Raw genomic sequence first — 19,763 nt, 5'->3', positions numbered from 1 at the left:
TTTGTTCATCAGTTGTTCTTCACTCCCCACACAAGAGAACTCCTGGAAACACCTGAGGATGTCACTCCCTTCTTTCTACAGCTTTAGCATATAGCGGGAACCCTTTGTTCCAAAACTCAGTTGCTGGAAAAACAATGATATCCCAAAATAGAATCCAGAGTCATGTGGCCTGGTCACATGATCTTGTGGAGTCATAGCAGCCATTACTTACAGGCTGTCTGGAGCATTCTCAGGAAAGCTCACCAGGTGATGGATAAGCTTCTCCTAGACCTATTGTTTTCCTTGATGACTCATTGCCCTGGATAGGTCCTTCCCCACCCATATCTAGACTGAAAGCATCTTGCCTAATGGGCATCATTTGAAACTACATTTGAAATACAGATACGTAGTCAATAATCGTAACTTCAGATACAAAAATACATGCATACAAATAGGATAATCATATTCAGCAAATCATAACTTTTCCTACGACAACTTAGAATTTGTTCCTAATCAGCAATTTCAGGCTACTGTCAACACTGTTCTGTGAACTTCTCCAAAGTTCTATTAACTTTGGGCCACTGCTTTCAATTGTCAGATATTAAATATCTGGGCAGAATTTAGGAACAGTTACTATTAATCTTTTGATAAGCAATTCAAGGTGACTCCAAGAAAATTAGAGTACCTTCAGAAATCATCATTTGCTAAAGAACACATCTGAGGCCAATATTCAATATGTAATTTGGCAAACTATTGTACCAGTCAGTTCTGGAAAGGGGTTACACGAATAATGAGTGCACTAGATAATTTTTGAGCAGTCACCAACATATAGAGCCACCTCTTACATCAGAAATATCTTCAAATCCTATAAGAGGAGTCTTTCAAAATATTAAATTGGCCTTCTAAAAGATTTACTATTTGTTGACAAATTTCAGAAGTGAAATTGCAAAAGGAGTCCTGAATGCTTCCAAACTGGGATTTCTGAAAAAACTAAGATTCCAACCAATTCTAACTTGGACTTGCAACTCAGAGTATGCGTCTAGAAGACTTCTAAAATTCACTTTTAAAAACTTGATTGGAGACAACAATACTGACAAATGTTTTTGGAAAGGAATGGATCTTAAATATTTTAAAAATACCTATTCACCAGGAGTTAAACATTCAGAGCACTGGGCAGAAATCACGTTGCGTCAACACCCACCGCAGACCTTCACGCTGCTTTGTTTTAATTAAACAGTCGGATTCCCCTGGTCCACACCAGTTCGAACTCCAAACTGTTGTCCCTTTAAAACTGGCTTGTTGCTTTAACATAGGAACCCCTGTTTAAGTTTGGCAAGTTCACAAACTTGACAAAATGATTTTTTTAGAAGACAGTTGCCTAGACTCAAGATTTATATTTCAACTAGTATCAGTAACAGCAGTTGTGATGGCACTGTTAAGATGCTGAAATGCATCCCATTCTATACACTGGTAATACATGGTTCCAGTTCTGGAAAGTTATACAACTGTGCTGGCACTTTTGGAGCTGGCTGTTTGTTCCCATGGCTTGTGATAAGAGACAACTAACTGACAGTGGTTCCAAACTTTTCCTGACAGAATGCCACATGGGGTGGGGGTTCCAATGGTGGCTACATTGGGCTGCCTCACACATGCTCTTGAAGCTTAGCTAGGTGCCATGGGAGCAGTGGATAGAAGCTGAAGACTGTGGGCTGCTGTGGGGGCCCTGCAGCTCTGTACACATCACAAGCCACCCACTTTGTGTGGTGTTGGAGGCAGAGGGATATAAAAGAGAAGGACAAGGGCAGAGATCAAGGATGAAGCAGTATTTTCACTCTATCCCAGCCACCTGGGTTAATCTGCGGCTCTCCCAGTAGAAAACAATGAAAGGAACATTTACCTTGTGTGAGGTCCTCTGTTAGTGCTGTGCCCTTCCCAACTACTGCTACTTCTTGAGCTCTTTATGACAACACAACAGGAGTATCTTGATTTATGACATTACAGTTGACAGATGGAAATTTAAAAACTAGCCTTGTATTCAAAGAATTATTTATTACAAAACTTTACAAAATCACCCCTTAAACCACTTTGGCAAGTTTTCAGGTTCCAATATTAGTTTCAAGAATTCAGAAGCCATCAGTATTCTGTTTGTGAACTTGAACAACTAAAATAAATGTAGTATTTAGATATATTTATCATTATAAATTGATGTTTATATAACACGTGTATTTAGGGTTTAAGCTTTCTGCCTACTAGTAAACACTATACAAAGTAAAAAGCGTGACCTAATTATGAGAAAGGGATACTTTCCTGATTAGGGACCGTAAAGGGTTCGGACTCACCCGGCGGCGCCTTTCTGCTGGTAGTCGTCAGGAATTAGCTTGTCCAGCCACCGGAGCGCCCTCTGGGCCGGTGATCCGCCTTACCACCAGCCCGAGTCCCTCCCAGGACCCAGTGCCCCTTTTTCTGGGGTGTTGTCCCCCTGGCAGTACTCCCACACACTCAGATTCTGGGTCTCCCCACCCAGGGGAACCCCCACCCTCTAACCCCACCTAGCCTCAGCCTGGGCTACTGCCAGTCCCCACTTAGCCCCTTGTATCAGGGGTATGTATATGCCACTCATCATAGGCAAGGGGGTTTTGGACCCGCTGCCTCCGCCTACCCATAGGCTGCCCCTCTGCAACCCTGCACCTATTTGGCCAGTAGTCAGACCTGCAGCAGCCTGAGGCTTTCCAGGCCAGAGCTCCCAACTCCTCTGGCCCTTCCCCAGCCCTGCTCCAATCTAGATTTCCTGCTCAGCACCTTGCAGCCAGGTTCTTCTTCCTCTATAGGCAGAGGGAAACTGACTGGGCTCCAGGCTCACAGCCTCTTATAGGGGCCAGCTAGGCCTGATTGAGCTGGCCACAGCTGCGGCTGCTCCCTTAATCAGCCTGGGCTTTTCCCCACAGCCTCAGCCCTGTCAGGGCCGGAGCAGGTAACCACCCCACTACTGGACCTATAACCTGAAATACCCAAATTACTTCATCGGCTTTAATCTCAGTGCTCAGATTAAGTCTGCAAGGTTGGCATTTAGAAAAAAGTAAGTTAATTGATCAAATTTGGCATTTAAATCAGTTGAACACAATGAGCATGTATCTCCAGAATACCAGCTTTTTAAAATTAAGTGTCTTTTCAGAAGAGAACTGCACTTTAACAAACAAGCAATTTTGAAAAGTGTTCCTACTAAAAATGCCAGGTGGCCTTATTCTTCAAAATATTTATTTGGAGAGCACTTGTCTAATAGATTCTGGATGACAGGACATCCGAGATTCAGTTCTTCCTTGTTTAGGATTAAAGACAGATTAGCTCATCCTTATCTCAGATTTTGTACTACAGACTGTTTTCCGGGCTTAAGGATCAGTCTGAAGTGATCAACATACTACTCTGAAGTATAGCCATGTATGAATTGAAGGAAGAGGTAGACCTGTGCCCATTCTGAAGCAGAGCAGATGAAGTAGATCAGCCTCAATTAAAATCCTTTGACTTTCTTGTACACATGACGTATTCCACCTAGCACTAGAAACAGTACGACTGGCATCTTTACACTGGACATGAAAAGCAATAAACACTGTAGAAGTCTTCTGCATATATGGAAGTTGAACTATATTTGAAAGACAATACTGTACCTTTCATACAATGGGATTAATTGATCTTCGAACGCTGAAATTCTAACATTGCATATACACCTCTACCCTGATAGAACGCTGTCCTGGGGAGCCAAAAAATCTTACCGCATTATAAGTGAAACCGCATTATACTGAACTTGCTTTGATCCACCAGAGAGCGCAGCCCCGCTCCCGCGAAGCGCTGCTTTACCATGTTATATCCGAATTCGTGTTATATCGGGTCGCGTTGTATCAGGGTAGAGGTGTATTAAGTGTGCCTTTCCAGAGAACTTTGTATAAATGAATTTAAAACACTCCTGCATTGTAAATGATTACACAAGACAGACAAATGAAAAATGATTGTGTCGTTAATAGTTGGAGGCAGGGAGGCTGTTCTTTTCATTTCAAGAGATGGAACTACTGATATTCTTTCAGACTGACAGCAGCACACCACAGCTGCCAACAACCCCAGTTAAACTCCTATGGTATAACTGTTTCTCATGAAAGCACTGAAAATGTCCTTCACATGAAATGCTACAGTCTCAACAAAAGGAGCACATATTCAAAGACACCAAAAATGCAGAAAAAAATATTTTTAGCTACGTGTTGTTATACAAATGCAGCACTGAAAATGTTGGCAAATATATTTCCGTTAGCCTTTTGGCACTGGTAATTTTGCACTTCTTTGTAACAATGAAGCATTTTGCATTTATACTAGTGGCGACAAAATAAACTCACATTTCAATTAGTATAAATGTCATGTATTCTTAGAAAGAAAAGACAATTGGAAATGTGATGGCATTCCTAAAAAAAGCTGCTTTACATAAATGACAGAACAAAAATATAACAAGCTTTTCACATATGCAGCATACAAAACTGATCTGCCTGGACAAAATAATACTTTCCACTTCTATAATGCCTGCTGTATAAGGATCTTAAAGCTCTTCACAAATATTAACGAATATATTTATTTTTACAAATTTGGAAACTATCACAAATTAAGTGACTGGGCCAAGATCACAGGAAGCCTGTGATAGAAGAAATGGAACCCAGACTTTCCAGCTTTTAGCTTCACTCTTAACCACAGGACTTGCAAGATTTGTCACCTACTAGACCGAAGACTAAACCTGCTACCTGGGGTGAAAAATACCTGGCTGCCATACCCCTTGCAATTTAAAGCACTGTTCTCTGCATACTATTTAATGACAACTTATCTAACTACTTTCTGTTTAGTACATTTAAGAAAGTGGAACCTACTATGTCTCACCTTTGTTACTTTCTTTCCCTCCCTGGTTTCACTCCTCTCTTTTCTTTCCTATAATAGACAATGGCTCATTTTTTCTTGTTCTGTCTTCAGTGTCCGCTTCCATTTTAACTTCTCGCCATCCATCCCCTCTTCTCTCCTATCGATCTCCCTATCTCTACTTTGTTTCCTTTCTTCTCCCACTCTTCCTCCTGTCAAATAATCTCTCTGAATACCACACTAACCTATTTTAACTTGAATCAATCTCTCCTTCACGCAATCCCATCACATCCAAGACAGGAAATTTATCAAAGTCCTAACAGCCTGAGAACTATGACTATTGGTCAATAATTGATACAAAATATAGTGCCCACCATTGTCCAGCAGAAATGCTTAGGTGAGAAGCCAACCACTCCTCCCCCAGCTACTGGGAAAGCAAGGATGCTGGAAATCCTGCCAGGGTGTTGTCCCAATATCCTGCTCAAATGGTTTCACATCCTTTTCTATTAGTCAAAAGCCAGTAGGTCTCTGATAAACCTGTAGCATGGACTCAACCCATTCTAGTGGCTGGAAGGCAGAAGAAGCATTTTTGTCAGTTTCACTATAGCCCACTGGTTCTGAATAGCAGCAGGTTTTATTCTGCTGCCAACAAAGCTACAAGCAGTGACAAGCTACTTGCAGATTTAAGACTTTGTTGGACAGAGGGGGAAAGTGATGCATGTTTGTGAGATAATCTTCATAAGCACAAGGGCTAAACACAGGATTTTTTAAAATAAAAGTTGAGAGCCTCTAGAAGTTGATGATACTCAACCTGGGAAAGCTTCACAATCTAGTGGCTTTCTCAAGTCCTGCTTAACCACAAGGTCTATGTCACATATGAGTCCAACTTTACTTTCACATGTTTCGAAACCAGAAGAAACACTTTATTTCATGTCATTTGAATTATATGTAAATAAATATATAACTGATGTCTTGACCAAGCAAGATCTTACTTTGGCAACACTTCTGGAAAAGCAGGCAGATCTCAAGATTCCTCTCCCCCACAGAAAGTTATATGATCTTTCTATCATCCGCAACACTAAGTGTTGACCTGAATTGCCTTTGTAAACAACACTAAAATGCCAAGCACTTGTAGACTTGCAGGAGGAAAAGGGAAACCTGAAAGAGAGGATACTAACAGGAACCTAGAGCTGTGCACATTTCACAGGAAAATACTCTACTCTGAGTGCTTTTCAGCATCAACTCCTGTACTTCATTTTGTAAATAAGTAAATCAATTATTTTCAAATACCTGGTTTTACATTTTACTTTATAGCTCAATTGTATAATTATTTGAATTTACCATGTGCCATAATAAATGTCAAGAGAAAACTAAATTAAAACACAGTAAGTTTAAAATGGACAACAGGAAATGCTACTTTACTCATTAACAGGTAGAAACTACTGTTACAAACAACAAGATTCAACACAGAACAGAAAAAACAGCATCTGTATTTACACTAGCTAAATGTAAATTACAGGGACTATCAAATCTCATGCTTCAGGGTATCTGTAAATTAATTACCAAATAGGGGCTGGAGAGATGTGTCTCAAGGCATAGCATTATCCATTTTGCCAGATGCCTTATGGGATTGTTTGCCTTCATCTGAAATATGGACTAGACACCACTGACAGACAGCCACGCTGGGACAGTCCAATGATCCATCTAATAGGCTATTCTATATAAATTTCTTAAGATAAAAAATTAAACAAAATGTATAAAGACAAAAAAATCTGATAATTATTATATTAATGTATTATTAATGTTTATCTAAGTCAAACATGTGAGTCAGGTGCAGTAGGATGCCCTGCTGTTTTAATGCCAACTGTCTTTTCTTATCCACACTATGCAGCATAACATCAGATAAACCAAACCCTTGTTGTATTATCTCCTGTACGATTTCAGTAACACATACGGGATGATATAAGTAAAAACTGTCTCACTTGTGAAATATGGTTGATTGAAGATTCCATGCGCCGAAGCTGGGATGCCTGGATATCCAGCATTTGGAGAACATTGTTGGCCAAAGTGTTGATCAGATAAGCTACACTTGCTAAGGACTGGGTTGTGTAGGCTTTGGTTTCTTCTAAGGCTCGCTGTTTATCTGCTGACTAAAAGCAGAAAAAAATCCATTTATTAAAGGAACTGACAGACATGAAGATTTGCCATATGAATTGCATTTGCATCCCTCTAAAGGATAGGAATTTCTACAATTCTACAAAATCAAGTCTAATTCATTATATTAAAATTACTATTTTTCTTCACCTAAAATTCTTAATTACCCAATAAAGATTAAGTAACGGTTCTAGTCAGAGTTTCCTGTTTTTGCAATGAAAGGAAAATTTTTGAAGCTGCTATATACTATCCTGTCTCAAGAAACCATTAAAAATAAACTAGTACTACTACGAATGCTTAGTTCTTATACATGGGCTTGGCAGGATTCCGTTTAAATTGATATATGTCAGCAAATGTCAATTTCAGCTGATACACTGAAATGGACAAGAACATATCCATCAGCAAGAGTCATCACAAGTGCAGCCACCACCCTTCCCCTCTACGCACCTTGCGCCTCCAGGGGATTGGGCAGCACTAGCCCTGCAGTAGCACAGAAAGCCCTCTGAAGCCCCACTGTCATGGGAGCAACTGAGCAGGGCTGTGACAGCAGAGCTGCAGAGGGTTCCCTGCACAGCCACAGGGCTGATGATGCTGAATCACTGCAAGTCCAAGTTGCAGGGGAAGCTATGGTCCTGGCAGGGCAGGGCAGAGATCCCCACCAGGGCTGTGAGGAGGAGGATGGTTGCAGGGGAGGTCACCCGGCTGCTGAATGGTCTCCCCGGTGTCTAGGAGTTTGTCCTCCTGGCAGTCCTGGCCAGGGGCATTTGCTCTGCCCAGCCAGGACTGCAGCCTTCCCTGCACTTTGTGCCTGAAGGGTGTTGCAGTGCAGGGAGCCCTCTGCAACCCCTGCTGGAAACTCCCTGCAGTTCTGATGCCACCACTGCCCTAACTCCCACCCTTAATTTCCTGCAACTGTGAAAATTAAAATTGTTAAAAATCAGGGGAAATTTTTAAATAAAAATCAACATCAATCATCAAAATTGCAACAAAATAAAAATCGAATTCTGCCATGCCTACTTCTAAAGTGCTTTTCATCAGTAGATCTCAAAGCACTCACTGGTGCTTAAAACGTAAAATTTCCGCAATATTTTTAAATTCATGATTGTTCATTTATCCATTTACACATGCAAAATGCTCATTACAGAATTCCAATACTGCTTGCTCAACTTTGTGTGCTTTATTTAGATCTTGCAGTAAATGCCTGAAATAATCTGCCAAATAGAATATTCAGTGGTTCCAATTATTCAGACCTCAATGGGCTTTAAAAATGGGCTTTAAAATGGAAGTGAGTTTTCACAATGGATGAACGGTAATTGTTTTCCTAAAATGGTAGCAAAAATATTACCATACTAGAAAAATCACTTTAAAATGATTAAATTAGTAGTAGTACATTTTATAAAAAACCTTAATATTCCTACAAGTTTGAATACAGGCAGTCGGACACATCTGGTTCCTGAAAATCGCATCTTAAGTCGAAACGTCGTAACTTGATTTTTCCATAGGAACAATATCTGATCGAGCGGCGCAAAGTCAAAGTCAAAACTGACATCGGAAAGTCGAAACAGGATGTCAATTTACAAACGTCGCAAGTGCCATTCGTCGTAACTTGAATGCTGTAAAGTCGAGGACTGCCAGTACTCTTCACTCTCCCTTTTTAATCAGTCCTCACTTTGTTCAACTTTCAGACAACTGGACATGAAAATTTGACACTAAAAATATTTAGGATACCAAACCAGCAGATTGCTGTTTTAAAATATTAACACAGACAGACATTTTAGAACAGATTTAGAATTAATAACTTGCTAAGAACTCAGCCCTCAGGGTTCTGCTTTTCTCCTGGAACAGCAGAGGACATCACAAAAACCTAAATTAGTTCAAGGAATACAGTTAAAAGCATTGTTTAAGAAATGAGAAATGTCAACTGTTGCAAGAGAAACGAATCTGAGATTCTGAACTCTAATCTTTCATGTGAACATATGCCAAAAGATAACAGCCTTTAATTAGACAATGCCTATTCTCACAGCACAGCCACAAAAATAGCTCTCAATGCAGGTACCTTGGTTCTACTATGACTTCAAGTTATTTCCCTTTGTTTGTGCATCAATATCAGAAGGTAACTGAGAACCAGGACACTGTCTACATTTGTTTCTACAGCATCCAGCACAAAAGGTCCCTCATTCTGATCAGAGCCTCTGGGCACTACAGTGCTATAAATATTAAATACTACTAAAATAATTGACTGCTGCCACAGAAGATATAATACAGAATATTGTACTTCTGTGTTTCATTTCTTCCCCCCCTTACAGAGTTTCACAAATGGCCTAGTCTCCATGCCCCAATACCAAGCTATATGTAGAATCTAAAGAAGTTTCGCTGCTCACTCTATGTATTTTTCACATAGGTTAATCTTAAAAATTTGATATGTGCCTTTGTTATAGAGATACTAGCCAAATGATTCAGATTCTTATAACCCTACCAACTTGGTCAATGATCTACTTGAATGCAAATATTTTGTGAAACACTGAATACAAACCTTGTCTCTCTACTCCAGGAATAATTATTCCCAGGGACTGAAAAATTTTCCTAACACCCAGTAGCCTGAGGACTAAATTTGCTAGCCTTCACGAAAAATACCTATGTCAACATATATACAATATTTCACTCTGTCACCATCCATCCCCAAAAATCAACATAATACATCCTCCTCCCAATCTTAGCAGGTTCCTCTTTGCCCACATACCCAACAATGGCTGTCTACATAGCTCCCCTTCTTTCTCCCAGCCTGCTTCCTAGGAAAAGGGATGTCAGCTACTGCTCAATCACACCAATGACTTTGTTTCCCAGCTCATGATCAAAAGGGAGAAAACACTGGCCAGACAGTTTTTTGCCCATCCAGCAGCCCCCAGCAATGGCAGTAATTGACTAATATTTGACAACTACTATGAAAACAAGGTGGGGTCCCTATGCAGAAAAACACCTTGGCAAAACACCCTCTCCCCAACTTCCCCTCCATTATGACCAGCTGATGGGAAGTGGGTAGAATGCTGTCTCTGGACCCTACTTAGGCTTTTCATATCCTTTGGCTAGTGTAAGTCTTATGTACTTGAAGATCCACACCAACCCACCCCAAGAGAAAAGGACAGGACAGGACAGGACAGGGAGATCTGTCTTCTTTCCCCATTACAAAGCCTCTTGGCTGCTATGGAGAACCACCTTCTTCCCTACTCCATTTCCCTGTGAATGACATCGGCTCAGTTTTCCCAAGCGCATGAAGCATTACAACTGATAAACAACCAGACAATTTCACAACTCAAAAGGCTTGAGAATGGCAACAGTGAAATGGTCTGTAATCCTATTAGTTTTATTCTGCAGCATTTTGGGAATTCTATGAACAGAACCAAAAATGCCAATTTGAATCTACACAGAGATCGTTCTGGCCAGCTGACATTAGAAATCTCCGAATGCAACAAGGATTTTCAACCATTTCACAATCATTAGCAGGCAAACTTTTTCAGAACAAGAGACAGGCAATTTATATTTTTAAAGACAGCACAGCCTGTGCTATGACTCTGTTGTAAAAAGAAAAATGCATTAATCTATTTTATGTTCAGAGCCAGCCCCTCAGCTGGCGTAGACTGATGTAGCTCCAGTGAAGTCAGAACTATGCCAATCCATACCAATTGAGGATCTGGAGCTTAGGACTTGTCTTCACTCAAGTTCTGCAACTAACCCAATCCCCTCCACGCACAAAAATCTGTAGCTTGAGTTAAATGGTGCTTTAAACTCAAGCTAGATGGCCCGTAGAGGGAGTCAGTGCTGAAGCTCAAGTGCTGGTGACTCTGAAGTAATGTAGTAGTGATGCAACAGACCAAATTACAACAAAGTCATCATCTGCTAATTCAATTACTCTGCAGTTGAGATGTTTCAGTGTGATCCCTCTCACTAAGGACTTGTCTAGCCTTAAAATGCCACAGCGGCATGGCCACAGCGATAGCGCTTCGGCGTAGGTAGTGTCTACAGCGACAGGAGTGATTTTCCCATTGGTGTAGGTAATCCATCTCCACACCCTGTACGACGTAGTTATGCCAACTTAATTTTCTAGTGTAGACCAGACTTAAGTGGAGTAACTCAAGGCTGATCTACACTGAAAAGTGACACTGGCATTGCTACGTCTCTCAGGTGCAGATAAGCCGACCTAAGCTATGGCTACACTAGAAAGCTTACCATGATGCAGCTGCACCGATGCAGCTGCGCCGCTGTAAGCTTTCTAGAGTAGCTGCTCTAAGCCAATGAGAGAGCACTTTCCCATCCACTTAATTAATCCTCCCCCAACGACCAGCAGTAGCTATGTTGGCAGGGGAAGCTCTCTCATGACATAGCACTGTCCATACTGGGGATTAGGCTTATTCACATCCCTGAGCGACCTAAATTATACCAACATAAGTGGTAGAGTAGACATAACCCAAGTCCCTGTGTAGACGGTATTAGGTCAGTGATCCATGGAAGAATTCTTCCATCAAACTAGCTAACGCCTTTTAGGATTACCTATGCCGACGGAAGAATCCCTCCTGTTGATGTAGGCAGCATCTACACTGAAGCACTACAGCGGCACAGCATCTTATATGTAGACAATCTCAGTGAGCAAACAGTTGCAATGAAAATAACTCCTCAAAACTGAAATAAAGAAAGCATTTACACATTTTATATTAACATTATCTTGTAACCACTTTAAGCACAGAAACTTTATAATATAATACATGCATTTTTGCAGGCCATCTGTTAATCACAGTATTTTACTCAGACCCTGAAATTCTTTGAAAGAAAGCTGCACATATTTTGTTTGGCATAGGAACCTGAAAGCTCAAAATTTTCACATGTACAGTATAACCTGCAAAATGTGCTGCATGTGGAAGTTAATTAAAATTGGCATTTGAGCTTACTATTGTCAGCCATCTCTTTGAAAAGCGCTATTAATGACAACATTCCAGAATAACTCAATTTACATCTCTCTAATATTTTGTAGGTAAATTTGGGTTTCATGAAAGTGATAGAAGCTAGCAGCTTTAGGTGTGGGCGAAGTATACCGTGAATCAGCCCTCCAGAAGTTTCCCCACACAGCTATATTAAGTACACCTCCATCCTAACCTCAGATTTGTAATGATGAAAAATGGAGAGTAGAATGAAACCTAGCCATCTTTTACCTCTAAACACAGTATTCTTTAAACTCAGATCTCCAGAAGAAAAGGCTATATCTATATCTAACTATCATGCAACCTTTTCTCCTTTACATCACAGAAATCTAGGACTGGAAGAGACCTCGATAGGTCATCTAGTCCAGTCCTCTGCACTAAGTATTATCTAGACCAGTGGTTTTCAACCTTTTTTTCATTTGCAGTCCCCTAAAACATTTCCAATTGAGGTGCAGACCACTTTGGAAATTCCATCTGTTGTCCGCAGACTCCTGCCATAGAAGTTTTAGACTGAAAACTGACTGAAAAGAATTCAGCTATAAATACTGCATGTGCTCAGCACAGCATTTGACACAGCATGAGAAAGGGCACTAAACTGTGGGCTTCTCTGGTAATGACAACAACACTTTCAGGTTTTGACCTGTAGGTGGGGCATTCGCATACTTTTCATTGATCGGAGAAACAGAATGCCTTCGGTGGAATCCAAAACTTTATTTTCAGTCACCTTTTGCGGACCCCTTATACATAGCCTGCAGATCCCCAGGGCTCCACAGACTAAAAACTACTGTTCTAGACTATCCCTGACAGGTGTTTGTTTAACCTGTTCTTTACAGCCTCCAGTGATGGGGATTCCACAACATCCCTAGGTAATTCGTTGCAGTGCTTAATTACCCTTACAGTTTTTCCTAATATATTAACTTAACATAGATAATATATATGAGGAAGTTTTTCCTAATATATAACTTAAGTCTCCCTTGCTGCTATGTAAGTCCATTACTTCTTGTCCTATCCTCCAGAGTTAAGGAGAACTATGTACTTGAAGACTATGTCTCCCTCCCCCAATCTTCTCTTCTCCAAACCTTCTATTGACAATTTAAAAACTGTATTAACTGTTGCCACCATGCTTAAACCTGTCAATTGACTTAAAACAAATGTTCCCTCATAATTTGCAGTATCACCTAGGTATCCTATATATAAATATAGAGGTTATGCCAAAAACAAAGTCACATTACTAAGCTATCAGTCAAAAGCAAAATTTAAGCATAGTCACTCTTATCAAATCATTTCTGATTTTTTTAATCTAAAACCAGATTGATAACTCTGAAGATTGAGGTCCACTGTTTATCCATAAATACGTCAGGTACACAATCTCCAATAATATACTTCAAACCTGACCTAGAGGGACCACCTCAAGGGTAAAATGGTAATTTAACCTCTGTGCTCGCCCAAATCCTTTACTCCTCTACCAAGACTGCTAACAAAGGCACTGACCTGGCTAGATTCAAACTGGAGACAACTATACAATACAAAACAATGTTACATATATTTTTATTTGTGAGGAGCAATACACACAGGGCTCTAGTATAAACCAGCACAATGGGGATTCTTTATTTAGAGTGCAGGCCGATGACCTGTAGCTCTCTGGTTCTCAGACTGAGAAACACAGTTTAGGCAAACTGAGTTGTGACACTAACAAGCATATGTCCTGGATTACACATCCTGGGATGCACTGTATACACTGCAACTCCATAGACTGCAATTCTCCCTTGAATCATAGAATCATAGAATATCAGGGTTGGAAGGGACCTCAGGAGGCCATCTAGTCCAACCCCCTGCTCAAAGCAGGACCCATCCCCAATTAAATCATCCCAGCCAGGTCTTTGTCAAGCCTGACCTTAAAAACTTCTAAGGAAGGAGATTCTACCACCTCCCTAGGCAATGCATTCCAGTGTTTCACCACCCTCCTAGTGAAAAAGGTTTTCCTAATATCCAACCTAAACCTCCCACACTACAACTTGAGACCATTACTCCTTGTCCTGTCCTCTTCTACCACTAAGAATAGTCTAGAACCATCCTCTCTGGAACCACCTCTCAGGTAATTGAAAGCAGCTATCAAATCCCCCCTCATTCATCTCTTCTGCAGACTAAACAATCCCAGTTCCCTCAGCCTCTCCTCATAACTCATGTGTTCCAGACCCCTAATCATTTTTGTTGCCCTTCGCTGGACTCTCTCCAATTTATCCACATCCTTCTTGTAGTGTGGGGCCCAAAACTGGACACAGTACTCCAGATGAGGCCTCACCAATGCCGAATAGAGGGGAACGATCACGTCCCTCGATCTGCTCGCTATGCCCCTACTTATACATCCCAAAATGCCATTGGCCTTCTTGGCAACAAGGGCACACTGCTGACTCATATCCAGCTTCTCGTCCACTGTCACCCCTAGGTCCTTTTCCGCAGAACTGCTGCCGAGCCATTCGGTCCCTCGTCTGTAGCGGTACATTGGGTTCTTTCGTCCTAAGTGCAGGACCCTGCACTTATCCTTATTGAACCTCATCAGATTTCTTTTGGCCCAATCCTCCAATTTGTCTAGGTCCCTCTGTATCCTATCCCTGCCCTCCAGCATATCTACCACTCCTCCCAGTTTAGTATCATCCGCAAATTTGCTGAGAGTGCAATCCACACCATCCTCCAGATCATTTATGAAGATATTGAACAAAACCAGCCCCAGGACCGACCTCTGGGGCACTCCACTTGACACCGGCTGCCAACTAGACATGGAGCCATTGATCACTACCCGTTGAGCCCGACAATCTAGCCAACTTTCTACCCACCTTATAGCCCATTCATCCAGCCCATACTTCTTTAACTTGCTGGCAAGAATACTGTGGGAGTCCGTGTCAAAAGCTTTGCTAAAGTCAAGAAACAATACATCCACTGCTTTCCCTTCATCCACAGAACCAGTAATCTCATCATAGAAGGCGATTAGATTAGTCAGGCATGACCTTCCCTTGGTGAATCCATGCTGGCTGTTCCTGATCACTTTCCTCTCATGTAAGTGCTTCAGGATTGATTCTTTGAGGACCTGCTCCATGATTTTTCCGGGGACTGAGGTGAGGCTGACTGGCCTGTAGTTCCCAGGATCCTCCTCCTTCCCTTTTTTAAAGATGGGCACTACATTAGCCTTTTTCCAGTCATCTGGGACTTCCCCCGTTCGCCACGAGTTTTCAAAGATAATGGCCAATGGCTCTGCAATCACAGCCGCCAATTCCTTTAGCACTCTCGGATGCAACTCATCCAGCCCCAAGGACTTGTGCACGTCCAGCTTTTCTAAATAGTCCCTAACCACCTCTTTCTCCACAGAGGGCTGGCCATCTACTCCCCATGCTGTGATGCCCAGCGCAGCAGTCTGGGAGCTGACCTCGTTAGTGAAAACGGAGGCAAAAAAAGCATTGAGTACATTAGCTTTTTCCACATCCTCTGTCATTAGGTTGCCTCCCTCATTCAGTAAGGGGCCCACACTTTCCTTGGCTTTCTTCTTGTTGCCAACATATCTGAAGAAACCCTTCTTGTTACTCTTGACATCTCTTGCTAGCTGCAGCTCCAGGTGCGATTTGGCCCTCCTGATTTCATTCCTACATGCCCGAGCAATATTTTTATACTCTTCCCTGGTCATATGTCCAACCTTCCACTTCTTGTAAGCTTCTTTTTTATGTTTAAGATCCGCTAGGATTTCACCGTTAAGCCAAGCTGGTCGCCTGCCATATTTACTATTCTTTCGACACATCGGGATGGTTTGTCCCTGTAACCTCAACAGGGATTCCCTGAAATACAGCCAGCTCTCCTGGACTCCTTTCCCCTTCACATTAGTCCCCCAGGGGATCCTACCCATCCGTTCCCTGAGGGAGTCGAAGTCTGCTTTCCTGAAGTCCAGGGTCCGTATCCTGCTGCTTACCTTTCTTCCCTGTGTCAGGATCCTGAACTCAACCAACTCATGTGTCAGGATTCTGACCTCAACCACCTCATTTAAACTAAAGTAAAAAACAAAAAACAATTAAACTTTATCCTATTTGTGAAAATGATGTACATCTATTAGGGCTGTCAATCGCAGTTTAATGCCTGCGAATAACTGAAAACAAAATTAACAAATTAATGCATTTATCGCATACCTCTGGGCAGGGAGGGTGGCATCAGCAGTGAGGGAGCTGAAGCCCCGCGCTCTGAGCCCCGAGCTTCTATTTGAAAATATAGAAAACATCCAAAAATATTTAAATAAATGGCATTCTATTATTGTTTAACAGTGTAATTAATCACAATATTTTTAATCTCACAATTGATCGCAATTAATTTTTTTAATCGCTTGACAGCCATAATAAAAATCACAAATGTCCATATCACTCTGTGGAGTCTTCTCCTTTATTATCTTGTTCCACATTTTTTTCCAGAAGCAAAATGACACAGATGACCCTGAGCAACTAGTGGTGTCAATATGAAGCTTTAGTTGGAAGTCAGAGTTTCCTTATACCATGCCAAGTGGTTTGGGTATTGCCAAAGCAGTTGGTGCTAAGTGTCACGTATCCAAAGATCTTTAGTAAACCTACGTTCACACTGTGAACATTTCCAAGGTTTGAGGCTGTCTTCAGTTGAAAAATCTGTGTGCGCCTTGTACTGTAACACACCACTTTACTAATGCGGTCTTTGAATAGTGCTGTAACTTGCAACTTTCACAATATGTTTAACAGCATCAGGAAAATTTGACTGTCCGTTCAAGTGTTTTATTTTTGTCCAGAATCAATCTGTCATCTTGATCAATCATTACCTGGACAGAGATGTTGCAACACTGATTTCAGTCAGTGATGGTGTGAAATATTCTTGTCTGTGTTATGTACATGCCTTTTTCAGCTATGCTGGAACTGTTCAGATATATATGTTCTGGAACCTTTAGGTTTTGTGGCATCTTCATGCTGGGAGAGTCAGTATCATGCAAAGTGGTCTTGCAGCAAGATCTATAGATTGCTCCTCTAGCTGGACAGGAGGAATGTTCTTCTTGAGAGTAGATACCACTGCAGTTCTGCCCATCTTAACAGTACATATTATGCTTTCAGCTGAGACCCATAGTCATGGCCTCATTTGTTACCTTTAAGGTTTTACCATTTAAATTGTGTTGGATTTCAGCCTAATACCTCAGTAACTGATGCTTGTAATTCTGACATTTCAAAAGTATAATGTTAAGTAGATGCTTGAACATCACAGATGTGCTTCTCGTAAGGCTCATCTTCACAGCCTCAAAGAGGTGCAGTTTAGGACTATTTGATATCTTCTCTCTGCCAACATTAGCCAATTTACAGGTGACAGCCTATACAGACAGCGTGTTTAGTGTCTATCCTGTTGGTTGCCTTGACAGAATACACAAATGTCATATTCAGTGGTTTTCTAGGGAGTCAAAGTATTCACTGAATTTAGATGCCACTACATAGTTTTAAGGTTCAAGCAGAATGTAAGTGATGTCATGTACCTTATTCTTTTGCACAACACAATAGCATGGCTCACTTTCAGGCATCATTACCAAAAGAATATTAGGAAGTTTTCAACACGTTTGATACACTCTCACATACGAGTATAATCAAATGTGGGTTCATAGTCTACCTCAAACCTTGAGAATGGTGAGAATTAAATGATAAACTATAAAACAAGGGGAAAAAATAACTATTATTCAATCTGGTGGTGGTGTTCCTCACAATAGAGAAGAAACAGGACTCAGATGTAATAAATGCAAAGGTGATTATTTAGGACACAGGCCCAGCAGCTCACTAGCTTTCTGCCAAAGTGAGGAACACAGTTCGTGCTATAGTATTATGACACTAGATTTGCACAAGATCTGGTCCAGCCTGATGACTATACAACATATCTATTATCAATCCCAAGTCACTCCATGCCCCAAAACAAGAGTTTGCAAAACTGTAATTTACTATGGAAAAATGTGAAGTTTTACAGTTAGTAACAACAGCACTAACGAAACAAAAAAAGTAGATGCTGTTGGCTGGATAGCTGAAGCGCAGAAAAAAGATAGGGGAAGGTGAGAGAAGACCAGACTAAGTGACCTCTCAAAGGAACAAGATAGCCATATCACTGACATTTGCCTACAAATAATGACAGGTGAAATGGCACATAACTCTCAAGAGCGGTGATGAAGCCTGTGAGCCATTGCGTAACAATCACGAGCAATTCCCTATAAAAAGAGGAAACAAAGGAGCAACTGAAATGTTGAAGGTAAAAAAAGAGGTATATGATGAAATTATCACAATTTCACTTATACAGCTTAAAGAAACAAGACACGATAGCTCTATAAAAATTATTCAGAGAGGATTTAAAATAAGATGGAACACATCATTGAGGTTGACCAAGAATGGCAATGACAAGGACAAGTAAAGCTGCACAAGTATGAATGACAAAGATGGATATATAAAGAAAGCTCTTATCAGTAGATGCACAAAACCACCAAGAGAGATCACAGAGGCTTATCAATGGAAACGTTGAAATTAGATAAAACTCTGGTAAATACTGGATTTTGCAGCCATGGTCACTTCCTACCCAAACTTAATTTTTGTGACGGTTCAATCACTGGACATTTTCACAGTAAAGTTAGTCTGAGGTTAATCCAGCTCGAAACTCTGGGCTTCTAAACTGCTAAAAACAAACTGTCACCTCTGAGTGCCTGATGCTAGCAGCAGTCTCAAATTAAATTTGAAAACATTTGCTTAAATATATTTTATAGTTGATACAGGCAAGAACAACTTTTGCAAGGTTATCTGTCAGGTTGTTGCAGTTCACAAAACAAGTGTAGTTTCTCTCTCTGGAGTTTTGGGAAACTTGAAAGGTATTAATGTACTACTAACCGCAGCTAACAACAACCAACATATTTCTTACAAAGAATCACAAATGTAAATTCTCTAATTCAAGTCAACACATTTCACAAGTGTCATTATAGGCATTATAAAGTGCAGTATGTTAGCACAATAATATTTAGATGTCATGAGTAGAAGCAGAAGTTCAACAGGTCAATATGGGATTAATTCCATTCACAAATGAAGTGTCTGGAATCTGATAATCCCTTTTTCCAACACATACAATGACCTTCCATTAACTCCTACAGCCATGTTAAAAACACAATTTTTAGTCGCGAAACAACAAAACCCATATTTTCTCAACCAAACGCTGCAAAATCCTTAAGTGAACCCCTCAAAAGAATCTGCAATGAATCAGACTGAGAAGTTATTACTTTCTCTTCATTACTGCAAAAGGAAGTCCCACTTGTGGCTTCTGTTAAACCTTGGCAAGCAGAATTCAGATTTTTACAGAAGTTTCAAGACATATGTAGTGTTCTAGCAGCAGGGTTCCCCTCCGTTTGGGTCCGTGGGAGGCCACACCACCTCACTACACACCTGTGCATCGCCCACTGTGGGGAATTAGCGGGGCAACAAGAGTCTCTAGCTCAGGCCTGTTTTCAGGGGGCAAGCAACAGACACAGTTAAATAGCCCTGATACTCAGTCAGGGCAGGGAAATAGGAGTCTAGGGTTCAGGTCTGTGGTCAGGGCCGGGCAGTGAACAAATAGATGGCCCAGGCCCCGAGTCAGGGCAGGGCAACAGGAGTCTGGGGCTTGGGCCTGTGGTCAGGAACAAGCAGCAAACACAATCAGGGAGCCCGAACCCTTAGTCAGGGCTGGGCAACAAGTGCCAATATCTCCAGGACTGGCTCTAGGCACCAGTAAAGCAAG

The 19,763-nt window shown here is 41.1% G+C and overlaps 1 protein-coding gene across 17 annotated transcripts in view; it reads right to left on the bottom strand.

Moving 5' to 3' along the window:
• Nucleotides 1-19,763, bottom strand: part of ABI2 (abl interactor 2) — a 105,124-nt gene that overhangs the window by 54,609 nt on the left and 30,752 nt on the right. For 16 of the 17 annotated variants that reach the window (XM_048870492.2, XM_048870482.2, XM_048870483.2 and 13 more), the window contains exon 2: nucleotides 6,846-7,013. In XM_048870492.2, the coding sequence (XP_048726449.1) occupies nucleotides 6,846-7,013 (168 nt within the window). Of the gene's footprint in view, nucleotides 1-6,845; nucleotides 7,014-11,562; nucleotides 11,585-19,763 lie in introns of those variants that run through there. The other variant, XM_075118096.1, reaches the window with a different exon arrangement.

This window comes from Caretta caretta, chromosome 11 (assembly GCF_965140235.1).
Source record: "Caretta caretta isolate rCarCar2 chromosome 11, rCarCar1.hap1, whole genome shotgun sequence".
NCBI lineage: Eukaryota > Metazoa > Chordata > Testudines > Cheloniidae > Caretta > Caretta caretta.
The sequence above is the reverse complement of the archived record's forward strand: the minus strand, read 5'-3'. Positions and strand labels throughout refer to the sequence as shown.